The 26,598-nt window shown below is 39.5% G+C and overlaps 1 protein-coding gene across 2 annotated transcripts in view; it reads right to left on the reverse strand.

Annotated features, from left to right (window-relative positions):
- Nucleotides 1-25,079, reverse strand: part of LARP1B (La ribonucleoprotein 1B) — a 67,594-nt gene extending 42,515 nt beyond the window's left edge. For both annotated transcript variants that reach the window (XM_088132857.1, XM_088132856.1), the window contains exons 1-6: nt 24,339-25,079; nt 16,899-16,960; nt 10,223-10,282; nt 9,249-9,420; nt 4,518-4,664; nt 4,267-4,410 (exon numbers count right to left, since the gene is read on the reverse strand). In XM_088132857.1, the coding sequence (XP_087988983.1) occupies nt 4,267-4,410; nt 4,518-4,664; nt 9,249-9,420; nt 10,223-10,282; nt 16,899-16,960; nt 24,339-24,684 (931 nt within the window). In that variant the 5' untranslated portion in view covers nt 24,685-25,079. The remainder of the gene's footprint in view (nt 1-4,266; nt 4,411-4,517; nt 4,665-9,248; nt 9,421-10,222; nt 10,283-16,898; nt 16,961-24,338) is intronic.
- Between the last annotated feature and the right edge of the window lie 1,519 nt (nt 25,080-26,598).

Genomic DNA, 26,598 nt, shown 5'->3' on the forward strand with positions numbered 1-26,598 from the left:
CTCAGTGCACAAGATCATTATATTCACAACGTAAGAGAGATCCACTGTTGATTATTGGGTTTTTCTGTTTCTCTCTGGAGAGAAGAAAACAAATCCCTCAGACACAATGATGGTAGCATGGAAGAAATCTGATAAGTTTTTGAGATAATTCACTAAAGCCCATATTGTTCTAAGCAATCAAAATGAGCTGCAGGTCTCAATTTGATTTAGAGATGCTAGAAGCTCCCCTTCTTTAGGCCTACATAGACTGAATGTACACTTGACAATTTTTGGATCAAAACAACTGGATCAAACTCTCATTTCTCTGATAGTGTGATGGCCTAATATGAGTCTCAGAAGAACAAGAAGATCAGTGGAATGTATACTATAAATACTAATACCATATCCAAACTTGATTGGTATCTGGTAGTTTGAAGTACTGGTTGGTATGACACTGAAGCTTCCCAAGTAGATTAAACAGGTGGAGTCTTACCTCCAAGGGAAAACAGATGATGCCTACTCCTCTGAACACTGAGATAATGTTTGTAGCTAGAAAAAAATTACTCCTGTTGGGAAATCTGGGATCGGTTGTTTCTTCTCTCTGGCTGAAAATGGGTTCTTTGTTCATTAAAAATGGAAAACATATCTAACTGCATTTATCTTCCTTTTAAGAAAGCAAAAGACAGGGCCTTATGAAAGAGTCCCAGAAAAATGGGGGCAAGATAATTCTAGAAATGAAATCCACATTCTAGTACTTGAGCTATGTGCATAAGAACCATTACATTGTGTTGTATTCCAATACTGAAAAACAGGTGATGTGGGAGACTGAGAGTAAAGGTTCCAGATAAGCATCTGTTGATCATTAAGGTGATCTCTGAAAGGTTCTCCTCCTGTATACTGGATAAAGATAGCTTGGTTTTCAGAAACATTTTTTCCTCAGAAGAGTAATATGAACCAGGGGATTCAGTCATATTATCAAAGAACGACTTCTGATACCATGTAGTATTTTTCCTTATTTAAAAAGGAGTAATGAACCTGGTCTATATATGGGAGCAGATCTTCTTTCTTAAACACAAAATCTCAACAGTATTTTTTTTTTTTTTTGCAAAAAATTCTGAAAAAAAAGGCAGGGAACAGATGGGAAAGAGGTTTTGCTATGAAGGAACCTCCTGCCCAATCGGAAGAAACTTAGCAAATGAAGCAAAATAAGTGCACTTGTCCAAGATATCCTTTATTTTTTTTCCAGCTAAAATTGCTCTTGATCATAGCTATTCTTTGATTATCATGGCTGCTACAATCATCATCATCAAGGCTCTTAGAATATGGCATCAACTTCAAAGTATTATGCCATGAAAATGATCACTCACTGTAGATGGATTCAGCCTGACTTGTCACTAATAAGCATGGTTCAGCTGAGCAGATTGAGCTCCCCCACCATGACAGCTATTGGGCACATCACTGAGTTAACAGAGCAGTGTTCTGTCAGAATGATATTAGCAGGCAAAGAAAGTAGTGTAAGTTGCTTTTAATTGTATCAATATACTGCTTTTTTGTGAGCAGGTTTGCTGACTCAATTTGCCCACTGGATCCTCAGAAGAAAGGCTTTAAGAAAGAGAAGCAATAGTGTGTCTAAAAATAGGGTAATTTTTAAAAATAAGAAATATAAAAAATATAAAATATAAAAGAAGAAACATAAATGTGGATTTTATAGAGGCTTAAGTGGAACAGAAACTAGAAGAAAGACAAGTCTGTCCTAAATGAAGATAGGAAAAGCTAAAGAGGTTCCTGCTTGGAATTAAACGAAGGAGATATAAATACAACTGTACTTTACTAGGGACGTTTTTAACAAAATTCCTTACTACAGATTACCTAAGAAAGCTTAAGTTAGGTAGACTGGAGAAAAGACCCAAAGTTTGATCGCAACTGTTTACTTAATCTATTAATTCTGGTAACTATTATATCCTGTTTTAACAATACTGCTTTTGCATAGTTCATATATTCCTAGGTGTGGGTCAGTCACTCTCTCTCTCTCAGCCCAACCTACTTTACAGGGTTGTTGCTAGTGTGGAAAATATGAGGGAGCACTATGTATGCTTGAGTCTCAAACAAAAATGGTGTGATAGAAATACAGTAAAAAAATCTGTTAACATATTTCCTCTACTTCTGTATTTGAAGTTATTTGCGCTGGAGGAAGTGTTACGAAATTGTACTGACCACCATATTTTCATATTTTTTAATAATTTTTGTTTATTTTGCGATAGCTTGTATTTTTAAAAATCTCAATAAGAAGAGTAAGAAAGCCTGTTTGGTGTAGTGGTTCAGAAGCCAGGCTAGAAACCAGGAGATCATGAGTTCTAGTCCGGCCCTAGGCATAAAGCCAGCTGGGTGATCATGAGCCAATCACATTCTAGGAAGGAGGCAGTGGCAAACCACTCCTGAAATCTTTCCAAGAAAACTGCAGGGACTTGCCCAGGCAGTTTCCAGGAGTCAACACTGACTCAAAGGCACAAAAAAAAAAAAAAAAAGAATAAAGTTATTCCTTTAAAATGCAATGTAGAATTATTTTATTATTTATTTATTATTTCAATTTTGTAACCATCTGATTCCAAAGTGACTCTGAGTAGCTTACAGATAAAAATTAAAAGAAAATGAAATACCATAATGAAAAAAAGAACACAGCTAACTGGAACCAAAACCCCAAAAGCCAAACATCCAATAACCAATTAAAGGCACTTGACCTCCATTCTAGTCCAGGGCCTAGGAGAACAACTAGGTCTTAAGCAGTTTACAAAAGGTAAGAAGGGTAGGAGCAGTATGAATCTCTGGGGAATATCATTTTTATATTCAATTCTTCATTTCTAAAGAGTTTTATTGTTGTTGTTGTTGTTGTCATTAATGCTGTTATTATTATTGGCCTAGTGTCCACTATGTTTTAACTGATTTACTTTTGATGTGTTCTTGGCTTTTATATCCCTCTCCTCAAGTGAAATGTTCCACAGTCCTTTTTCAGATTCTGTATGGGAGTCTGGGAATAAGTAGAAAGTAGCAAATTAGACATTCTGACAGAAAAATCTATGTACTACTAAAACTCTAGTGTCTGTAACCTTCAACTGGGCAAAATGGTATGTCATAGGGCAACAATTTTTGAACCAAGGTACCTCAAATGGGCTAATTTATAGAATGTGTTCAAAATCCAGGACCCATTACTCCAGTGGGATTGAAATTTGGGGAAATTGTGGCCTCTTCAGCACTGCTGTGCTGCTGCGCCGTTGCAGTCAGCCCAGATCACGTGATCATCATGGGCATATCCCCAATCTCTTTCCTGCCTCCTGTGTCCAATTGGCTGGCAGCAAGGCCCGACAGGCAAGCAGCGATTGGCTGCTTTGGAACTGAGGCAGAAATTTGAAATCTCTTAATGGCAGTGGGTGTTGAGGGAAGGATGAGGGAGTGACTCGGATGCCTACTGGCGAGGTAGGGCTGGCTGCGGGGTGCCGACAGTTGAGCCTTCTTCCTCCCTCAAGGGAGGGGGCCCTTGGGGACATGATGGAATGGGGAACAGGGGTGCAGTTTTCCTCACAGTCCACAGCTCCCTTGGTTCCGCCCCCCCCAGCAAAGTGGTGGGCAGTTCCGTACATCAGCTGAGGAGGAGGAGGAGGAGAAGGCTTCATCGGGGCTCTCCTGAGGGTTGTGAGAGGAGGCAAATGGTGCAAACCTATATTATATGTCAAAAGGAAGGAGGGAGGGAGGGAAAGAAGGAAGGGGGGAGGGAAGGGAGGGGGAGGGAGGGAGGGAAGGAGGGAGGAAAATTTCCGACACTTCCTGCCAGCTTCCTAAAGCAAAGTCAATGGGGAAGCCAGCAGCAAGTCATAAGTCACTCACACTCCTACTACCTTTTTGCCCCTGCTCATTCTGTTTCTCTGTTTAGGTAAGGAAGTATCTCTGAAATGATGATCCAATGGGTCACAAGTTGTCTAGTAGAATCTTGAGATATTATTAGAATAAACTCTCTTAAAGGACACTTGCAAATTTCAAATTTCCTCTCACATCATATTAAGCAACATATTATAGTTGCTTGTTACATATGAGCCAGTACCTCTCAGTCTGCCCACAAATTAAAACTCTAAGCCCATTTCAAGTTGTTTACTATTAAATTATAATTTATAAAACTAATTCACATAAGAAACCATGACTTGGCATTATGTTGTAAGCAACCCATATAACTATGGATAGTTTTGCAATTTAGTATGTTCAATACCATTCTTTCTTAATAATTTTCTATTTCCATACTTCGAGGATTTCCTCTTCCACGTCCTCTTCCTCTTCCCCTGCCTCTCCCTCGACCTCTGTAAAATCCTCGAATGCTGCCACCTTCGCTTCTCACGCTAGAAACTTCATCATGATCTTCTCGCTTTTCCCTATCCCTTCGCCAGCCTTTTGGAAACAGAAGAATAAAGTCCTGCAGTTATACAACTAAAGTTTCCATATTCAGACATCAACAACATATGCAAGATAAACCACCAGAATTTTAAATGACATACTAGTTCTTGCCTCATTGCGTCTGTTGTTGTGAGGCACAAGCTTGCTAGTTTCTGGCTGAGATCTTGAACTGTTCCGAGATCCTGGTCTATCTTGGTTATCTGGCTTCATATCATCTAAATGAAGTGGCACCCATTTATGCTTGTTACCTTCAAATATAAAATATAAAAGTATAATGCTGTTAAGCATATAAATCTAATATAATCATTTCTAAAATATTAGTTGCAATTAAATTCTAGTATATACAGAGAGCCCCTTCATGGATCACTGCCTTGTCGTGGCGAAGGGGCTTGCATAACTCAGTGAAGCCATGAGCTATACCGTGCAGGGCCACCCAAGACGGACAGGTCATGACAGAGAGTTCTGACAAAATGTGGTCCACTGGAGAAGGAAATGGCAACCCACTCCAGTATCCTTGCCAAGAAAACCCCATGGACAATGTTAAAAGGCTAAAAGATATGACGCCGGAAGATGAGCCCCTCAGGTCGGAAGGTGTCCAATATGCTACTGGGGAAGAGCGGAGGGCAATTCCAAGTAGCTCCAGAAAGAGTGAAGCGGCTGGGCCAAAGCCAAAAGGACGTTCAGCTGTGGATGTATCTGGAAGCGAAAAGAAGGTCCGATGCTGTAAAGAACAATATTGTATAGGTACCTGGAACGTAAGATCTATGAACCAAGGCAAGCTGGATGTGGTCAAACATGAGATGACAAGACTGAACATCGACATCTTGGGAATCAGCGAACTGAAATGGACGGGAATGGGTGAATTTAATTCGGGTGACCATTATATCTACTACTGTGGGCAAGAAACCCTTAGAAGAAATGGAGTTGCACTCATAGTCAATAAGAGAGTCGGAAAGGCAGTAATGGGGTACAACCTCAAAAATGACAGAATGATCTCAGTGCGTATCCAAGGCAAACCATTCAATATCACAGTCATCCAAGTCTATGCCCCAACCACTGATGTTGAAGAAGCTGAGGTTGACCGCTTCTATGAAGACCTACAACATCTTCTAGAACTAGCACCAAAAAAAGATGTCCTTTTCATCATAGGGGATTGGAATGCTAAAGTAGGAAGCCAAGGAGTAATCGGAATAACAGGCAAATTTGGCCTTGGAGCACAAAATGAAGCAGGGCAAAGGCTAATAGAGTTTTGTCAAAAGAACAAGCTAGTCATAGCAAACACTCTTTTCCAACAACACAAGAGACGACTCTACACATGGACATCACCAGATGGTCAATACCGAAACCAGATTGATTATATACTTTGCAGCCAAAGATGGAGAAGCTCTATACAGACAGCAAAAACAAGACCAGGAGCTGACTGTGGCTCAGATCATGAGCTTCTTACTGCAAAATTTAGGCTTAAAATGAAGAATGGAGGGAAAACCACTAGACCGCTCAGGTATGACTTAGATCATATTCCTTGTGAGTACACAGTGAAGGTGATGAATAGATTTAGAGGATTAGATTTGGTAGACAGAGTGCCTGAAGAACTATGGACGGAGGTCCGTAACATTGTACAGGAGGCAGCAACTAAAACCATCCCAAAGAAAAAGAAATGCAAGAAAGCAAAATGGCTGTCTGATGAGGCTTTACAAATAGCTGTGGAAAGAAGGAATGCGAAAAGCAAGGGTGAAAGGGAAAGATATAAGCAACTGAATGCAGATTTCCAGAGAATAGCAAGGAGAGAGAAGAAGGCCTTCTTAAATGAACAATGCAAAGAAATCGAGGAAAACAATAGAATGGGGAAGACTAGAGATCTCTTCAAGAAAATTGGAGATATCAAAGGAACGTTTAGTGCAAAGATGGGCATGATAAAGGACAAAAAAGGCAGGGACCTAACAGAAGCAGAAGAGATTAAGAAGAGGTGGCAAGAATACACAGAAGAACTATACAAGAAAGATCTTAATGTCCCTGATGTCCACACTGGTGTGATCACTGACCTTGAGCCAGACATCCTAGAGAGTGAAGTCAAGTGGGCCTTAGGAAGCATTGCTAACAACAAAGCTAGTGGAGATGACAGTATTCCAGCTGAGTTATTTAAAATACTAAAAGACGATGGTGTTAAAGTGCTGCACTCAATATGCCAGCAAGTTTGGAAAACGCAACAGTGGCCACGGGATTGGAAAAGGTTAGTTTATGTTCCAATTCCAAAGAAGGGCAATGCCAAAGAATGCTCAAACTATCGCACAATTGCACTCATTTCACATGCTAGCAAGGTTATGCTCAAAATCCTACAAGCTAGGCTTCAGCAATACATGAACCGAGAACTACTGGATGTACAAGCTGGGTTTCGAAGAGGCAGAGGAACTAGAGATCAAATCGCCAACATTCGCTGGATCATGGAGAAAGCACGAGAGTTCCAGAAAAATATCTACTTCTGCTTCATTGACTATGCAAAAGCCTTTGATTGTGTGGATCACAACAAACTGTGGCAAATTCTTAAAGAGATGGGAGTACCAGACCACCTTACCTGTCTCCTGAGAAATCTGTATGGGGGCCAAGAAGCAACAGTTAGAACCGGTCATGGAACAGCCGATTGGTTCAAAATAGGGAAAGGTGTACGACAAGGCTGTATACTGTCACCCTGCTTATTTAACCTATATGCAGAGTACATCATGAGAAATGCCAGGCTGGAAGAATCACAAGCCGGAATTAAGATTGCAGGGAGAATCATCAACAACCTCAGATATGCAGGCGATACCACCCTAATGGCAGAAAGTGAAGAAGAACTAAAGAGCCTCTTGATGAGTGTGAAAGAGGAGAGTGCGAAAGCTGGCTTGAAACTCAACATTAAAAAAACTAAGATCATGGCATCTGGACCCATCAATTCCTGGCAAATAGAAGGGGTAGAAATGGAAGCAGTAACAGACTTCATTTATTTGGGCTCCAAGATCACCGCAGACGGAGATTGCAGCCATGAAATTAAAAGACGCTTGCTCCTTGGGAGGAAAGCCATGGCAAGCCTAGATAGCATATTAAAAAGCAGAGACGTCACCTTGCCGACAAAGATCCACATAGTCAAAGCTATGGTTTTTCCAGTAGTAATGTATGGCTATGAGAGCTGGACCATAAAGAAGGCTGAGCGCCAAAGAATTGATGCCTTTGAACTGTGGTGCTGGAGAAGACTCTTGAGAGTCCCCTGGACTGCTAGGAGGTCAAACCAGTCAATCTTAAAGGAAATCAACCCTGATTGCTCATTGGAAGGATCGATAATGAAGCTCAAGCTCAGATACTTTGGTCACCTAATGCGAAGAGAGATCTCTTTGGAGAAGACCCTGATGCTGGGAAAGATTGAAGGCAAAAGGAGAAGAGGACGGCAGAGGATGAGATGGTTAGATAGCATCACTGAAGCAATGAGCATGAAACTGAGCAAACTAAGGGAGGCAGTGAAGGACCGGAAGGCCTGGCGCAATATGGTTCATGGGGTCACGAAGAGTCGGACACGACTTAACGACTAAACAGCAACAACAACATATACAGAGAGAGGAAGAAATGTAACAATATTCTAGCCAGGACAATAACTCCCCTATTAGAAAAATAAATAAATAAATAAAGTTTCTCATTCTTTCCACAGTGTGGAATCTTGTACCTCGGAAAAATTCTTCAATCAAAATACAATTTTAATTTATTATTAAAGCACCTTGATAATTCAAGTTTCAGTTAGAATAATCTGCAGTTCTCTATCCATGTCTACTATACTACAGGTAAATCCAAGCATATGAATAATTTTCAGTTCAAAAGCAAATGTGAATGCAACTGTAACATTAAAAGGAATTGTTTTAAAACATACACCTCTCCTACTCCAATCACAAATAAACCTCCTGAGTTCATGCATTCAGTATAAAAAGCAAATACAGTTAATTTGTAATAACTGTAAATACTCCTTTTGCCTTCCAAACCTGAACTCAGAAAACACCAACAAGAAAAGGAAAAGTGGTAGCTGCTAAGTCTTTTGCCACCATCCCATAGGGGATGGAGTATGTTATAACAAATCCCTCCAGTTATGTAACAGGTAAGTGCACATACATGCAAGAGCAATCTTAAAAAATGTCCTAGTCACTTTTAAAGATCAAGAATTATACTGTTTTGGAAGCAAAAACAGGAGGTAGAGAGAACCATTCTTCATCCTTGTTTTCAAATACAAGCACTCAAAATATGCAAAAAAAAATCTTCAGCAGACTTTTTTCTGCTAAAGAAAACCCATTTTTTATAAATGTATTAAAGATAACAAAAGGAACAAGCTATTTTTAATTGAAGGGCTTGCATTCAATTGAGTAGATTAGAACCCCCTTGATTTTATTACAATTAATTTTTTTTCCTGCCAAAATGTGTAAAGATTAAGAAAAGAGATGTATGCGGGCACAGTTTTAATCGATACAATGCAGCTGATAGTAATAAACAATTTTAGTTCAATTTTCAGAAACAACCTTTCTAAAAGTAGAAAAAATATTTTGAATTCAATCCTGTAGCTTGTTTTATAAATGGCACTGTAAATTTCTTTAGGTATAAAGCTTCTGTCCATTTAGAATTTTTATTAAAGATTTGCTAAATTCTAAACTAAGGTATTCTTTGTGCACACAAAACATAACCACCACCACTAAAACAGCAATATGTTTGTTTCATTAATAACATTGATAAGATGCTAAAAATGGCAAGTGGATACACAATACGTTTCTTTCAACATAGCTACCATACTTAAAAGCTATAGATAAAATTTAGTCCAGACTAACCTTTTTTCTTTTGATTGTTAATCTGACCCTCATCTTCACTAACATTTTCTCCGGGAATATCTGGATTTATCTCCAGGTTTTCCTTTATTTTATTGGTACTTTTCCTTTCATTCTTTTCTTCTTTCTCTTTTTTGATTGGAGCTTTTTTATTCTGATTATTTATATTTTTACACTGTAACAAAATATTAAAAGATATAAGAACTCAATATTCAGCATATTCACATATTTTTACCTTCTAAAATTAATCATCATGTTTTTAAAAAATCCTATTTTCTTCCATCTCTACTTCCTCCCTTATTTACCAAATGACCTTATTTCCCTTATTTACCAAAAGGCAATTTGCACAAAGACCCAATTATTGTTTTTTCAAACCTATTTTAGGTATAAACTTTCTGTGAGCAGTATTTTTCTTTTCTTTGGATATCATGGCATGAACAAGATCCATAGACATTGTAGGGCACTGTATTTTCCAAACTAGTAAATTCCCACCCATTCATGTTCACTTCTAAAACAGATATTTCAGCTCTCTTGCTAAGAGAACTCTAGTGGCCAAGGTTAGCACTTAGAAGTTGGCTGCAAAATGATGACAGAGAGCTCTGACTATTATTGGCCAAGGTTAGCAACTAGAGGTCACAGTATGGTACAGGAAAAAAAGAAAAAAAAGAAAGCCACCTATGTGGAAGTAAGTATTACTACTGCCATTTAAGAGTTTAAAAAATAAATAGCACATAGAGCATTTTAGCTGTCAGGTGCCTGCCACAACCTACTGAAAGTAGAAGACCCAACACTTCTGTGATCAACTAGAGAAATAAAACTATGAGCAGTCTAGACAGGAAGGACCACCAGCAGAATGCTGAGAAGAGCAAAATGTAGCGTGTGTTCTTGCGCTCTGCTAGAAGTGTAGAGAAATAACACCTTCTAAAAGGACACAGAAAACTGAGCCTGTGGTGCATTTTTTTCAGAAGTGTACTTACCTCAGAGCTTGCAATTTCACTTGGTGTTGGCCAGTTTGTTGCATCACTGAAATCATCTGCCTGCAGCAATAACAAAAACAACTTACCGTCTATACAGTATTTGTTTAAAAGGAAGCAGGAAAGTATTCACATTTGTCAATGAAATTATACTACAGCAACTAGATTGCTGATAACAACAAGATCATTAATAATTGTTTTGACTATTACAGCAGGATGACCAAAATGAACAGACCAAATATAAGTAGTCTTCACTTAATGACCACATTTGGGACTGGCAACTTCATTGCTAAGCAACACAGTCATTAAGCAAATCGGCCATGGTTGTTAAGTGAGACATTACATGACCATAACTTGCTATTTTGCTGCCGGCTCATTGACTCTTCTTGCCAGAAGCTGGCTTTGAAGCACGTGAACGGCGATCACATGACCACAGGACGCTGCAATGATCATAAATGCCTGCTGATTACAAAGCACCTGAATCTCGACCATGTGACTGCAAGGATGCTGTGATGGTCCTAAGTGCAAGGACTGGTTGTAAAGTTACTTTTTCAGCACTGTTGTAACTTTGAATGGCTGCTAAACAGAGCAGTCATTAAGCAAGGACTACCTATAAGTCAATATTTCCCAATCCCTGCACCTATTTTTAATTAATTATTGGAGCTATAAAAACTTAATGTTGCCTTATTCTGTAGGATTGCTTACCTTTAAAAACATACAGGTGAAACTCGAAAAATTAGAATATCGTGCAAATGTTCATTTATTTCAGTAAGGCAACTCAAAAGGTGAAACCAATATATGAGAGAGACGCATTACATGCAAAGCGAGATATGTCAAGCCTTACTTTGGTATAATTGTGATGATTATGGCATACAGCTTATGAAAACCCCAAATTCACAATCTCAGAAAATTAGAATAGTGTGAAAAGGTTCAATATTCTAGGCTCAAAGTGTCCCACTCTAATCAGCTAATGAATCCATAACACCTGCAAAGGGTTCCTGAGCCTTTAAATGGTCTCTCAGGCTGGTTCAGTAGGAATCACAATCATGGGAAAGACTGTTGACCTGACAGTTGTGCAGAAAACCATCACTGACACCCTCCATAAGGAGGGAAAGCCCCAAAAGGTAATTGCAAAAGAAGTTGGATGTTCCCAAAGTGCTGTATCAAAGCACATCAATAGAAAGTTATGTGGAAGGGAAAAGTGTGGAAGAAAAAGGTGCACAAGCAGCAGGGATGACCGCAGCCTGGAGAGGATTGTCAGGAAAAGGCCATTCAAAAGTGTTGGGGACTTTCACAAGGAGTGGACTGAGGCTGGAATTAGTGCATCAAGAGCCACCACACACAGACGGATCCTGGACATGGGCTTCAAATGTCGTATTCCTCTTGTCAAGCCGCTCCTGAACAACAAACGTCAGAAGTGTCTTACCTGGGCTACCGAAAAAAAGAACTGGTCTGTTGCCCAGTGGTCCAAAGTCCTCTTTTCTGATGAGAACAACTTTTGCATCTCATTTGGGAACCAAGGACCCAGAGTCTGGAGGAAGAATGGAGAGGCACACAATGCACGATGCTTGAAGTCCAGTGTGAAGTTTCCACAGTCTGTGTTGATTTGGGGAGCCGTGTCATCTGCTGGTGTTGGTCCACTGTGGTTCATTAAGTCCAGGGTCAACGCAGCCGTCTACCAGGAGATTTTGATGCACTTCATGCTTCCTTCCGCAGACGAGCTTTATGGGGATGCTGACTTCATTTTCCAGCAGGACTTGGCACCTGCCCACACTGCCAAAAGTACCAAAACCTGGTTCAATAACCATGGGATTACTGTGCTTGATTGGCCAGCAAACTCGCCTGACCTGAACCCCATAGAGAATCTATGGGGCATTGCCAAGAGAAAGATGAGGGACATGAGACCGAACAATGCAGCGGAGCTGAAGGCCGCTATTGAAGCATCCTGGTCTTCCATAATACCTCAGCAGTGCCACAGGCTGATAGCATCCATGCCATGCCGCATTGCAGCAATTATTGCTGCAAAAGGGGCCCAAACCAAGTACTGAGTACATATGCATGCTTATACTTTGCAGAGGTCCGATATTGTTCTATTTCCAATCCTTGTGTTATTGATGTCATGTAATATTCTAATTTTCTGAGATTGTGAATTTGGAGTTTTCATACGCTGTACGCCATAATCATCACAATTATACCAAAGTAAGGCTTGACATATCTCGCTTTGCATGTAATGCGTCTATCTCATATATTGGTTTCACCTTTTGAGTTGCCTTACTGAAATAAATGAACATTTGCACGATATTCTAATTTTTCGAGTTTCACCTGTATATCTAAGAAGGAAAGGAGACAATATGGAATTTAAGAACAGAACTGAAGCAATACTTAAAAATAGAAACAGCTTTTTTAAAAAAGCACGAATTCACATAGTTTCTACATCAATTTGGGGGGGGGGCAAGATTAGATTAGCTCTTCTAAATTTATCAATACTATTATAATAATTTATTATTATTATTATATATAATATATATTATTATTATATATAATAATTGTTTTGTAAACCACCCAGAGTCATTTCAACGAGATGGGTGATGATAAATTTGATATATAAATAAAAACAAATAAATCTGAAAAATAATGCTATGGTAGCAGTGGCAGCCAAGTCCATAAAAATCACATGTAGTTGTGAATCACATAAAATTATGTTAACTATTTGCATCATTCTTATTTCTTGACAAGAAAAAAAAGTGTTTATTAGACCAGAATCAAATACACCAAAACGAAGTTTAACCATTCTGAAGTTCTGAGTTTTCTGACTGTTCTGAATACAGCTGATGAGGCAGTTTTCTGTTTGTGATCTGGTTGCCTTTTTTCAAAATGTTACCTTAACAGTCCAGCATCAGGGGACCAGACACATTCTTGCTATTGATTTAGACTGGATGGAATGAACTGATAATGAAGCATTGTGAGCGCAATTAAGCACCATGAGAGAAGAGAAGAGAGTTTACTACCTACTAGTCTGCCTAATAGGTTATTGGGTTTATTCTTGTTGTTTTTCATTTGTTGCTACAAATAAGTGTTTAAAAAAAAGATTTAAAGTATTAGATACACAGCTTCAGGTAACAGCAGTTTACCTGAAGTAAACCACCAGGAAGTAAGAACAAAGTTTATTTTATTTCTTATTTAAAATAGCCCAGAGGTGATTTATGTACATTTCTTGGACAGATGTAATTGAATCATAATCACAAAAGGAGCAAGCCATGATTACATTTCAAAGCAGTAAACAAAAGGCATGAGTCATGAATTCATTTCCCATAGCAGAGAGAAAGAGAAAAAAAGTTGATTTTAAATTTCCTACATAGAAGTCAGAGTTCACATATTTAAATGGGCTGCATTTAGTTCACAAGGGCTCAGCATGTGTATGAATGTGCAGAAGGGAGCCATACGTGCATTAAGAAAGCAGATAAGTCAAAAAAGTTGGGTGTGCATATTATTGTTTCCTACAAAAATATTACTAAAGTTGCTGAGATTATAAAGACAAAGCCTACTGTACTATGCAGGGTCTTTAAAGTTCATTTAAAAATCAAAATCTAAATTGTTTTGAGCTGGTTTGTTAAGATTTGGTATATGTTTGCACTCTACTAATGCTTCTGGGACAAAGTTCAATAAACCAAAGTTATTCTGTCTTCTCTAACATACTTATCTCTGTGTTAACTTGCATTGATTGGCTTCTGGACTATGTTTATGTTGATATTTGAAGCTGTATTATAAATATTATGGATCCTATCTGAAGATAGCAACCTGACAAGGATCTCAGGAAAGTGGGGGATGGGATGAAAAAAGAAGCAAACAAAGCAAGAAAGCAAACAAAGAACAAAGGAATATGGCCTTGGTGGTGTGAAGACCAGTAAATGACCCGGGCTGAAACCAAACAGTCCAGAAGACTGTCAGTAGGTGAAAACTGCTAATCAACCAAGATTTACATAGCCCAGCAATTATAGCAACAATCAATGAGACCATCTACTTAAGAGATTATCACTGGACCTGGCAGTACTGGACAATTTTTGTCCAGTCGCCAACTTTCCCTTTTTTGGGAAGGTTGTTGAGAAAGTGGCATGCCTTCAGCTCCAAAGCCTTCCACCCACTGGATGAAGTAGATTATGTCATCCCATGGCAGTCAGGTTTCAGGCCAGGATATGGTACTAGGATGGCTTTGATTGTTCTAGATGACCTGCAGCAGACCTAGGATGGGGGTAGTATATTCACCTGGCCCTTCTTAACAGCTTTCAATACCATCACTCATTGTATTCTTCTGGGTTGGCTGAAGGGACTGGGAGTGGAAGGAACTATTCTTTAGTGGCTCTATATTCTCCAAAATCAGTTCCAGCTGGTGTTGTTATGGGGGGAGATATCTAGCCCTAGAAATCACTGGTGAGGTGATCCATTGGCATGGGGTGAAGTATCATCAGTATGTTGATGATATTCAAGCATACATCTGTGCCTCAGGGATGGATTCAAGAGATTTGTGGTTATTGAGATTTCACTGAACCTTGATTTGGGTTTTTTGGTTTTACTGGAATGTTTTATTTTTATTTTGTTCACTGCCCAGAGTTTCCTTCGATAGATGGGAGGCCATATAAATTGGATTAATATAGTGTGGATTACTTGCTCATCCTCAATCTCTTTGGGGATATTACCTCACCGAATTATGCATAAGAGCATTCCTCACATAAAGTCCCAGTTACTGACCAAGCTCCATCTCCAGCAATCTCAAGATACCTGTTCCCAAGCAATGGAACATAGCAAGGGGAGACAATTGGTTTCATGTCCTTTGTGGGTGCAAATTAAAGATTGCAGAGGGAATAGGGAATGTCCCTGAAGGACAGGAGGAATAGCCACTACTAGGCAAAAATCAGACGAGCGTAGCTTGAGTCCATTCCAAGAAAACTAATTTGAGTAAAAGTTCTGAGACAGGCCCTTCCCTAGTTCACAGAAATATAAAAGAAGGGAGAGGGGAAGCACATTCAGATTTGCAAGATTCTGTCACTATAGCTGTTACAATAAAAGTAGTCTTGGCCTATATGGCATTAGTTTCTTAGTCTGGTGATAAAAACTGCGTGACTATGAATGAGATGTAAGTTTTATTTGAAATGCAAAGACTCTTGTGTTGGTTCACTGGGCATGATTGTTTCTTTGTCCTGTGAATAAACCTGCAGAATGGTCTTGTTGACAGATTGTACAGCCTGTGTTGTGTTTTTGTGTTGCACTATAATGTTCTATTAGTTCATGCAAGACTTGAACACAGTAGCCTTTGCCTGTGACAAAGAAGAACGGCCTATTGTTTGAACTTAGTAAGTATGTGAAGTAGACAGTCTGCTACCATGTACAGAGAAAAAGGTGGAGGGGTAATTTTTTTAAAAAAATGCTGCATAGGAATGGAAGAAATACAGGGACCATAATTTTTGGCTATTACCTGGCTAAAATGGAAGAAACATTGTCAGTATAATTTGTACCTACCAGATAGGTTGGCTTGTTCATCTCTAGGCAAGTAGGTACTAATTGAAAAGAATGTTGATGAGATTAGGGTTTTTTTTAAGCTTTAATATTTTGGCTGAGCACTTTAAAGAACTGAAAAAGATTTTTCTATTAAGGAGGATGAAAAATCCTGATAACTGCTAATGAGAATCTGTTTGTCTTTTGAGAATGTAATTGCTTTCATAAAAGTTTTAAGATCAATATCTATAGAGGTTGGCTGGTAAGTAACAGTCTGCATGAATTGTTACTTTGCATACCAGAACAAAAAATAGTGGAATAATCAACTTGCCAGAGCACTTCAAAAATTTTGCAGTGTCAGAACACAGAACAATTATGTTATTTGGGAATTGTTTTCTCCAGGTAGAATCTGTCTTTCCCTATGTAATCAATCTGGAAGAAGACGTTGTAGAAGTCCATCCAAGAGGAGTGCTGGGACCCAGAAACTAGTACTTTCAAAAGTAGTTCCTCACTTTGGAATAGCTTGTTTTAATCAGTGGATATTATAAGCCACCTACAGTTGTACAAGGAGTCGGCATACAACTATTAGTAAATAAATACATTTCAAGTTTTGTGCTACCAGAATTTAGTTATCTCAAAACATTTCAACAGAACATTTTGACTGAAACTGCTTTGTTCCAAATTCAGAATAACACACATTTTCCATTCCATGCACATCCTTATTCTGTACTAGATTAAAAGTCTTACTGATGATCTTTAAAGAAGCATTTCAGGTAGTGAATGACTTGTTCAATTTAACCAGGCTGACACATATTTTGGAATATACCTAACTGTGCATAAAGATCATTCTAATATGTCTCTATTTTCCCTAAGCATACTTCTAATCAAACTAACTTCTGGATGTAATCCTTTTTTAAAAGGACCAATCAATAAATGGTTTAAAACAATTCTAACACTTAACTATGACAAAAATATTCATATATTCTCACCAATATTAGCCATTTTCCTAAATGTAAATCTTGTCTTATACACTTAAATCTTTTTAGATTCTTTTGTAATTAAAAATAATAGTCTGTTCAGGATAATAGTCTACATTTCATACAACAAAATCAGGATATAATTATGCGCACAATAATAATTGAAACTTTGTTAACAGAATATTGAACTGATATTGTATCTTGGTATGTACCTTACTGGGTTTCTTTATCTTCAATTTTCCTGCTTTTATGACTTTAGTAGAACTCTGCAGTTCTAAAATGAAGGAAAAGTCGTTAAATCACTGAAGTCTGATTTAGAGATTCAGTTGAGTAGCACTGTATATTTAGCAGGTATTAATATCAAATTATTTGCACACAATTTATTTTTAAGTAGTTTACTAACATGCTTGAAAATTAACAGTTTCTTTAAAAATCTAAAATACAATGCTTATAAATAGTTAACAGTAGTTTTATAAGACTTTTACCCACACCAACATACATTTTATTGAACTTAAAACCTAAGGCTGCAACCTTATATATCTGTTTCCCCATCATGTCCCCATAGGCAAGCTAAGTGAAAGTTTCAACAGTTAAGTTCCAACATACCTAGAGGACATCAGGTTGAGGAAGTCTGTTCTACATACTTAACTAAGAATACATGCACCAAGACTTGGTTCTGCATAAAGACGTACAGGTAATTATCCCACAGCCTTTGTGGAATTGAATTATGAAAGTATTTCAAGAGGGAACAAATAAATGTATTACAAAGTACAGGTGTCCAGCAATCTTAATTAATGAAAGCACTAAAATTAGGTTATTAGAAACAATAGGTAAAAATAACAGATTGTCTCCAGAGAGATGCATACAGAACCGTTTAACATGAGATTATCCTTTGTTTCCTTGTCTCAGTACACCCTGTCCTCATTTAGCAACTGAGTTCCATTTTAACAACCGGATTGTTAAGAGAAATGGTCACTAAGTGAACATATAACTCAGAGACAGAGACAGAGATGATGCGAAGATCACTGGTTGCTGCTGTCTCATTCAGATAAAGTTCTTTTACAGCTATGCCAGTGTTACTCTCACTCTGGCGTGCATTGTCAGGCATATGAAATTTGGTAATAAATGCGTGCACTGATTGAAAAATGAATTTTTATTACTGTCATATTTGCGAATGGACACTAACTGAGGTAGTCCCTAAACAACGAGTGGGTGTAGTACCCCTCAAAGCCATCTTCTAAAGATTAAAGTTTTTGCTAGATGTGGTATAAAGAGAATAGAAAAATCCCTAAAAAACCAGAAGAAATTGTTGCTCCCACTGCCATTCAGTGCCACTACAACCAACAGGTACCTCACAAACAATTTCAGATGTCTGGGAATCACTTGAGATAAGAGGAAGTAAGAAAACTTAAGTTCTTATTTTTTATTAAAAACCCTGTTTCAACTGTTGATAAATAATGAAAAGATAACAATTGCAAATACAGTTATGAATATGCTTTTTCAAATAATAACACTAGCAAATATTTACAAGAAATGTACAGTATATGTTATTGATGAGAACTTTTCTGAAGCAAAACAAAAATTTTCCTATCTAAATTACTTTCTCTAAAAAATCCCAAGCAAGTTAGAACTTACTGGCTAAAAAAATGTTCTTTGTCACTGGTACTTGGTTAAAGAACAAAAAATTAAATTGCAAAATACACATTTTTTTCAATGGAAACATATAATAAGAGACACACCTCAATGCTAGTATTGGACTTTTAACTTGTTTAACTTTTGGATTGTATGGCTTAGGAAACAGAAATGAAGTAGGAGACTGACTTATCAATTTCTGCCACTCCAATTATTTCTCCATAGCTAACACTGTCTTCAAACAAACCAACAATGCCTATATATATGGACATCATCTGATGGAATATACAGAAATCAAATTAACTATATTATTACTAAAAGGAGGTAGAGAAGTTCAATTATAGCATCAGAGATGGCTAGGTGCTGACTGCGGAACAGATCACAAACTGTTAATGTGCAAGATTCAAGTTAAGCTAAAGAAGAGAAGAGAAGCCAAAGCCAAGAAAGATAAAAATCTCAGAAAGGAATTTAACAAAGAGTTTCAGAGAGAAGAGACACGAAGCAGTATTACAACATCTGTAAAGACACTGAAGATGGAAACAGGCTAGAAAAAAAAGAAAAGTCTTAAAAGATCTCTGAACTCAGAAGAATGTTCCAACTTCAAATTGGTATGCTAAAGGACACCAATGGACAGATAGTAAATGATTCAAAGGATATCAAAAGAAGATGGAAGGAGAATATTGAAACACTATACACCGGATATGCCAACATCCAAGATATCTTAAAAGTATGTCCTACTTACAAGAACCTCTAGTACTAGAAGATGAAGTTAGATCAGCACTGCAGTCATTATCAAGTTAGAAGACTACAGGAACTGATGGTATACTCACTGAAATATGGCAAGCAATAAACTAAGAATCAGTAAAGGTTCTAATTAAGCTATGTCAGCAAATCTGGAGAATCATACAGTGGCCCACAGGATTGGGAAAGGTCAATCTACATTGCAATTCCCTCCCCCACAAAAAAAGAAGACTTAACAGAGTAGCAAACTGGGGCTTAGTTTTGCTGGGTGAGGACCTTGATCCTGTTGGTCCTGATGAAGTGGACCAGGTTTTCATCTTAGGTCAGCCACCTGTGTATTATATCCACGTTCCTCCTGCTTGGTAATGCCTCCCACAGAGAGACACCTGGTTGGGTTCTGGCAGTGGTGATTTTTTTCTTTTTTCTTGAGAGAGGGGGTGTCCCCCATCTCTTAAAGAGGAAGTGTTTTGCCCCCTTCTCAATAAGCCATGAACTGTATTGGACAACTTTTCCCCTGTTTCCAACTTTCCCTTTTTAGGGAAGGTTGTAGTGAAGGTGGTTGTTAGCAGCTCCAGAGAATCCTGGAAGTGGATTATCTGGACCCCTTTCAGTCAGGTTTCAGGCCTAGGTATGGGATTGAAACAGCAGTGATCACACTTACTGCTGACCTCTGGCAGGAGCGGGATAGGAATGGTGCATCCAACGTTGCTCCTTCTGATTTGCTGGCAGCATCGTTTATGGTATCCTTAGGGTTGGCTGCAGGGGTGGAAGCTGGGAATGGGTGACATTGTGCTGGTTTTCTTCCTTCTTCCAGGGTCAGTTCCAGTCCGTGATGATTGGGGGGAGAGGTCCAACCCTCAGCTGTTGCTGTGCAGGGTTTTGCAGGGCTTGGTAATCTCTCTGCTCCTACTTAAAATCTATATAAAGTTGTTGGGTGAGGTCATCCAATGGCATGGGTTGAGGTACCATCAGTATGCTGATGATATCCAGCTTTACATCTCCACCCCTAGCCACTCAAGTGATGCTGTGGAGGTTCTGTCTCAGTATCAGGAGGCAGTGGGGGTTGGATGGGGAACAGTAGGCTTCAGCTCAACCCTAGCAAGACCAAATAACTTTGGGTATTAGATCCCCCTGGTTCTGGGGACTTTCCATCTCTTGTTCTGGATGGGGTTGCACTATCCCAAACAGAACTTTTGTGCAATTTGAGGGGCTTTTTGGACTCATGGCTCCTGTTTGGGGAACAGGTGGCATCAATGACCAGGAGGGCCTTTGTGCAACTTTAATGATTTTAGGTATTTATTAATTGTTTTAGTTCTGTTGTACACCACCCAGAGTCACTGGCTTTGGGCGATGGGCAGCTATATAAATTAGATAAATAAATAAACTTCATGTTAAGAACCAGGACACTCTCCTCACAGTCACTCATGCCTTGATTCCCTGCTAAATGAACTACTTCAATGTGCTGTACATGGGGCTGCCCCTGAATAGCATCCAGAAGCTGGTACTGAATGCAGTGGCACAGGCAGTTACATGTGCTCCTTGATCAGTGCACATTATACCTCTGCTCTATGAACTGGACTGGTTGGCAGTATGCTTTTGGATTCAATTCAAGGTGCCGATAATGACTTTTGAACCCTTCATGGCAAGGGCGAGGTTATTTGAGGGACTGCCTCTCTCCGGTTATGTCAACCTGTCCCATTAGGTCTGGTAGGGGAGGCATGCTCGAGGTCTCTATTAAAGAATGTCATCTGCCAGGAACCAAGAAGAGCACCTTTTCTGTTGTGGGCACCTGCCTTGTGGAACATTATCCCCTCAGAGATTAGATTGGCCCCAATCCTGCTGGCCCTTCACAACACCTTGAAGATATGGTTTTGTCACCAAGCTTGGGGATCTGAATGTGTGGCAAAGCCTGTCCAATGGAATTGTTGTTGGTGGTTCTGTTTTTTTCTTTCTTTTAGACCTCAGCTGACTATGTATTATTTTTATAGTTTTGTGTTTTTAACTGTTGTTAGCCACCCAGAGTCATGAATTTGAGATGGGTGGCCATATAAATTGAAATAATGAACAAACAAAAAACAGGTTGACTGCCCAGAAAAGAATTTGGGGAATACAATGGATGAAAACACCAGCTAGTGTGATGCTACAATATGTCTTTGAATGCTGGCCAAAGTAGAACAGAATACTAAATTAAATTAAACTTAACAGGGTTCCATCATGAATTTTCTGATGTTCTTACATGGTATATTGTGTTCTATCATATACTAATAAATGCACATTAAATAAAACTAGGAAATGCCTAAAGAGCCAATATGGTTGAAGAGGCAGATTCTGAAGAAACTGAGACTAAAGAAGAAAGTTTACTAGAAATGAAAGGAAGGGTTCCAAGTCTACAAAGTTTCAAACCAGAAATGTAGGGATGAAGGGAGAAAATGAACTAAGGCTAGCAAGAGAGGGAAAATCCAGCAAGAAGGGAAAATCCAGCAAGAAGCTAAATATGCCAACACACAAGGAAGACAAAGATAATGTGGGCTCACTGCTTACTGCAAATCAAGCAATCTTAACAGATTATCAAGAGAAAGCAGAAGAACTCAACTCCCATTTTGCCTTTGTGTTTACATCCAAAAGAAATGGCTATTTGAGTAGTACAAACTGAGAAGAAACACAACAGGAGAAGGTGCAGACCAGTAAGAACATAGTAAAGGATCTTCTAACTAATTTGAATGATTTCAAGACACAGGCCAAATGTAATATATCTCAGAATACTAAAGGAACTGGTTGAAGAGCTGTCAGGATTTCTGTTAATTTTCTTTGAGGAGTCCTAAAGAAGTAGGAAATTATCAGAGCGCAGCAAATGTGGTCCACCTTTTCAAGAAAGGGAAAAGAAGAGGATCCCAGTAATTATTGACCAGTGAGCTTAGCAATGACCCTTGGAAATATGTCGGAACAAGCAATAAAGCAAGCCATTTATAAGCATCTCAAAGACAATATTGTTACCAGACAACATGGCATTGTCAAAAATAGATAATGTGAGACAAATTTCCTCTTTTGACAGGATAACTAATCTATGGATAAGAGAGATGCTGTGATTATAAACTACCTTGATTACAGCAAGGCTTTGGACAAGGTTCCACATGACCTTCTCACTGACAAGCTATTAGTGTAGTTTGGATAGCATTTCAGTAAGATGGATCCACAACTGGCTGACTAATTGCACACAGAGTCAGCATCAACTTGGAGAGTAATAACCAGCAGGGTCCTACAGGAATCTGTCTTATTCAGTATTCAACATTTTTATTAACAACCTGGGTAACAGGATTGAGGGGCTGGTTATTAAATTTGTGGATGACATAACACTGGGAGGTTTGGTCAAAACCCAGGATAACAGAATGAGATTGTAGTTTAATCTTGATAGGTTAGAAGACTAGGTTGAGAAGAACACAATGTTCTTCAACAGGAAGAAGTATAAAGTATTACATTTAGGGAGAAAAAAACATAGCACACACAAATAGAGGATTCATAGCTTGGAGGTACAGTACTAAATCAGCAAAGAACTTGGGTGTAGTCATTCACAAGAGGCTGAACATGAACAAGCAGGGTGAGACTAACACTAGGAAATCTAATGCAATTCTGGACTGCATTAGAAGAAGCACTGTATCTAAGACACATGAAGTCATTATTCCCTTTTACTCTGCATTGGCAAGACCACACCTGGAGTATTGAGTATTCCATTTCCAGAATGATATTGACAGGTAAGAATAGGTTCAGAAGAGAGTGACAAGACAATACAGGGACTTGAGGATATGCCCTATGAGGACAGACTGAAGGAGGTTGGAATGTTCAGTCTGGAGAAAAGAGCAAAGGGAGACATTATGTCAGTATTCAGGTACATAAAAGGGTGCCGCAGGGAAAATGATCAGAAGCTATTTTACATGGCCACAAAAACCAGGACAAAAAAATAATGGGTATAAGTTAGAGCTACTTAGATTTTGTTTAAATATAAGGAAAAACTTCTGGACTCTTAGATCTGCACAATAGGGGAGACTGTGGGGTCTCCGTTTCTGGAGAGCCACCTTGGGAGCATGGTTTAATTGATTTTTCTGTGCAATGCAGAGGTTGAACTAGATTCCTAGTGGTTGCTTCCAACTATATAATTCTATGCTTTCATGAAAAATCTGTGGCTTTATAATACAAGGAGGAATTAGAAACATTCTAATATCAAATGGATCAAGAAACATGTATCACCTAAAAATAAAATATAGAACCTGTTGGGCTGAGACAATGGCTAGCTCAAAGTCATCCAGCAAGCTTCCATGATTCAGCGTAGACTAGAACCTGGACTTTCCTGCTATTATTCCAACATCTTAAGCATACTTCATTATAACCACTGGTCTCAGCAACCATCGAAAATCTAGTTATTTATAGATTTAAGTATTTCTTAAGGTTCATTCTGCAGAACATCAATGTTCCTCTAACAACTTAAAAATGTTTTGCAAGCTCATTCACTCTGTTGCCATTAATATGCAGATATTCAGTAAATATTATTAAAATCTGAATTAAAGTTCAGAGAATATGTTTTCAGTGAAAAGCATCCTTCAGTAACTACAACACCGAATACTGAAATAGGCTGAAATTATGCCAACTGTAATAATGAATGAAATACATCACCACATGCCAGTAACCCCACAGATATCATTAAGATTTACAACTAATGTATTAAATGTAAGAAGAAATCTAAATTATTAAAATGCTTTTCATATCAATTTTTTAAAAGAAATAGTCACAGGTGTTCCACATTAAAAATGTTTGGTGTTCTGTTCTCTTGAGATGTTTAAGAAACAATTAACTAGACGACCCGTTAAGTACTTCACATCTCCGTGATTGCTCTCCAAATATCAACTATACATTCTAGAGGTTTTGTTACCAGTTAGACCTTCTCCTCTTCATTCTCACATAACTCCAAAATACACCACACCCCCTCACGCTCACTTTCCTAATCTGACTGCATATGCAATTTCGAACAGCAGAACTCCTTCAGGTCTGCTCGGCAAACGAGCCCACGCCTTTTCTCCATAGCTCGTGTCACTTGGGGTCAATACTGAAGAGGAAGGGAGGGGGGAGCTTTAAAGAAACTTGAGAGTGATTCGCCGCTAGAAGCGCCGCACGACTGTCATTCCAACACCCCCACCTCCAAAAAAAAGATGAAAGCGCTGCTACTAAATTTGACAACTTCTTCCATTTAACGCCACCCGCTCCCCGCCACCTGCAGCGGCCCTTCTCACCCGGATCCTTCGAAGAAAATCCGCCGCCCGCGGAAGCGCTGGAAGGAGATAAACTACCAGAGTTGGGGGGAGGTTTCCAACGCGTCCAGGGATTCTCCTTAGGCGGTGGGGCCTCGACCACATGAGATGGCTGCGGCCTCCCCTGTTGCCACTTGTCGTTGTCTTCGTCGTCCTCTTGCTGTCGTTGCAAGTGCAAACCCTCGGCGGAGTCACTTTCCCGGGAAGCTTCGGTTACTTGGCCGGAAGAAAGCAGGAGCTGCTCCCGATGGTTCTCTTCGAGTAACCAGGCCCCACCATTACTCTTCTCCGCACCCCGAAATGGTGGCTGCGGGGCAGCCGCTGACATGCCGAGAGGGAGCTGCCGCTCTGTCCCGCACACTTCTCCCCCTCCGTTCCCTGTTGGGCTGCAGTAGGGAGAGAAGCAGGGCGCTGAAAGATCGGAGCGAAGCTAAGAGGAACCCCGTGCTGGGGGCCTTGCCCGCCCCACGGGGGCTGAGGCTGGAGGGGAAGCGCCCCCCCCCCGCCTGAACAGCGGCCTCCGGGGGCGGCGTTGTTCATACACCTCAGGGGGTGGTTCAACCGCCGCCGCCCCGTGGCGGGGAGGAAGAGAGAGACAGCGCGTCGCACGCGGGGAAAAATCTAGGGTTCCCGACGAGGAGGGGGTGGTTGAGAGAGTCAGTTTTCGAGGGCCTGGTTAAGTCCGTCACAGCTGTCGCGTGCGTGCTACCTCGCGCCGGGGGAGGGGCAGGGTGGGTGGGAAAGGGGCGGGGATAGAGCACAGGAGGGAATAAAAGGAGGGGGGAAGGCGAAGAACTAGTAAGCAAAGCGATCGCTATGAAGAGGCGGAGTCTTCAAGCTCTTCGATGCTTTGTGACATCACAACGGTCAGCAGTGGAGAGTGGGCTGCGTCCTTATTTTTCATCTCACTTCCCCCCCCCCCCCCCCCCGCTGAGGTGGTGGAGAATTTAATCAAAAGGAAGGAAGAGTATTTCTCGCCCAAAGACTTCTGAGTGGGAGATGCTGAGGAGGAAGCTGTAATTTGTCCAGGCAAGCAGCCTTGGAAAATATGGCTCTAGGACTCCCATCTTCAATACCTCTCTCCAGTGATGAGGAACTATCGATGACCACTCTTTTAGTACGATTTATGAACCAGTTAGGTGTCAGTTCATGCTATTTTGCCAACGCTTAACTGCTTTCGAATCAGAATATCATGGGGTGCTTTCTCAAGTAATGCCCAGTTGATATAAAGATCTGTAACATTCCTACGATCTGTTATAGAAGTAACCTGATGAAACAGTGAAATCTATGACTTCCGGTGATTACAGTTTTCAAGGTACTTACACATACATCTTTTTTAATGATCTGCTTTAGAATGTCAGACTGGCGGGACTATTTGCTGGATTTTCCTGTCCCCAGTTTTTGAACACAGGGACAAATGCTCTCATTTTCTCTCTAGGATCATGGTAGTTCAGCCAGATGATCATCTCGTTCCTTCAATACCTTAGAATGCAATTCATCTAGTCTTGGTGATTTAAACTCAAAGTTAAAAAAAAAAAAAGTATTTCCTAGCCATGTTTTTATCACTTTCAAGTTCAGTCCTGCCCTTTCATAATGCTCTTTGCTTTTTTCTGGTGGAACAGGTTTGTTTTTTAAATTGGAGAAGACTAGAGTTGACCAGCTCCAACTTTTTGTTAGTTGCTTTTTTTTTTAATTGAACAGCTGGTTTCTGATTCTTTTTCTGTTACTGTCATACAGTGGGGCAAAAAAGTATTTAGTCAGCCACCAATTGTGCAAGTTCTCCCACTTAAAAAGATGAGGCCTGTAATTTTCATCATAGGTATACCTCAACTATGAGAGACAAAATGGGGAAAAAAATCCAGAAAATCACATTGTCTGATTTTTAAAGAATGTATTTGCAAATCATGGTGGAAAATAAGTATTTGGTCACCTACAAACAAGCAAGATGTCTGGCTCTCACAGACCTGTAACTACTTCTTTAAGAAGTCCTCCACTTGTTACCTGTAGTAATGGCACCTGTTTGACCTTGTTATCAGTATCAAAGACACCTGTCCACAACCTCAAACAGTCACATTCCAAACTTACTATGGCCAAGACCAAAGAGCTGTTGAAGGACACCAGAAACAAAATTGTAGACCTGCACCAGGCTGGGAAGACTGAATCTGCAATAGGCAAGCAGCTTGGTGTGAAGAAATCAATTGTGGGATCAATAATTAGAAAATGGAAGACATACAAGACCACT

This window comes from Python bivittatus, unplaced genomic scaffold, assembly GCF_059951505.1.
Source record: "Python bivittatus isolate LINGU-HERP-01145 unplaced genomic scaffold, Pbiv_v1 ctg000070_np1212, whole genome shotgun sequence".
NCBI lineage: Eukaryota > Metazoa > Chordata > Lepidosauria > Squamata > Pythonidae > Python > Python bivittatus.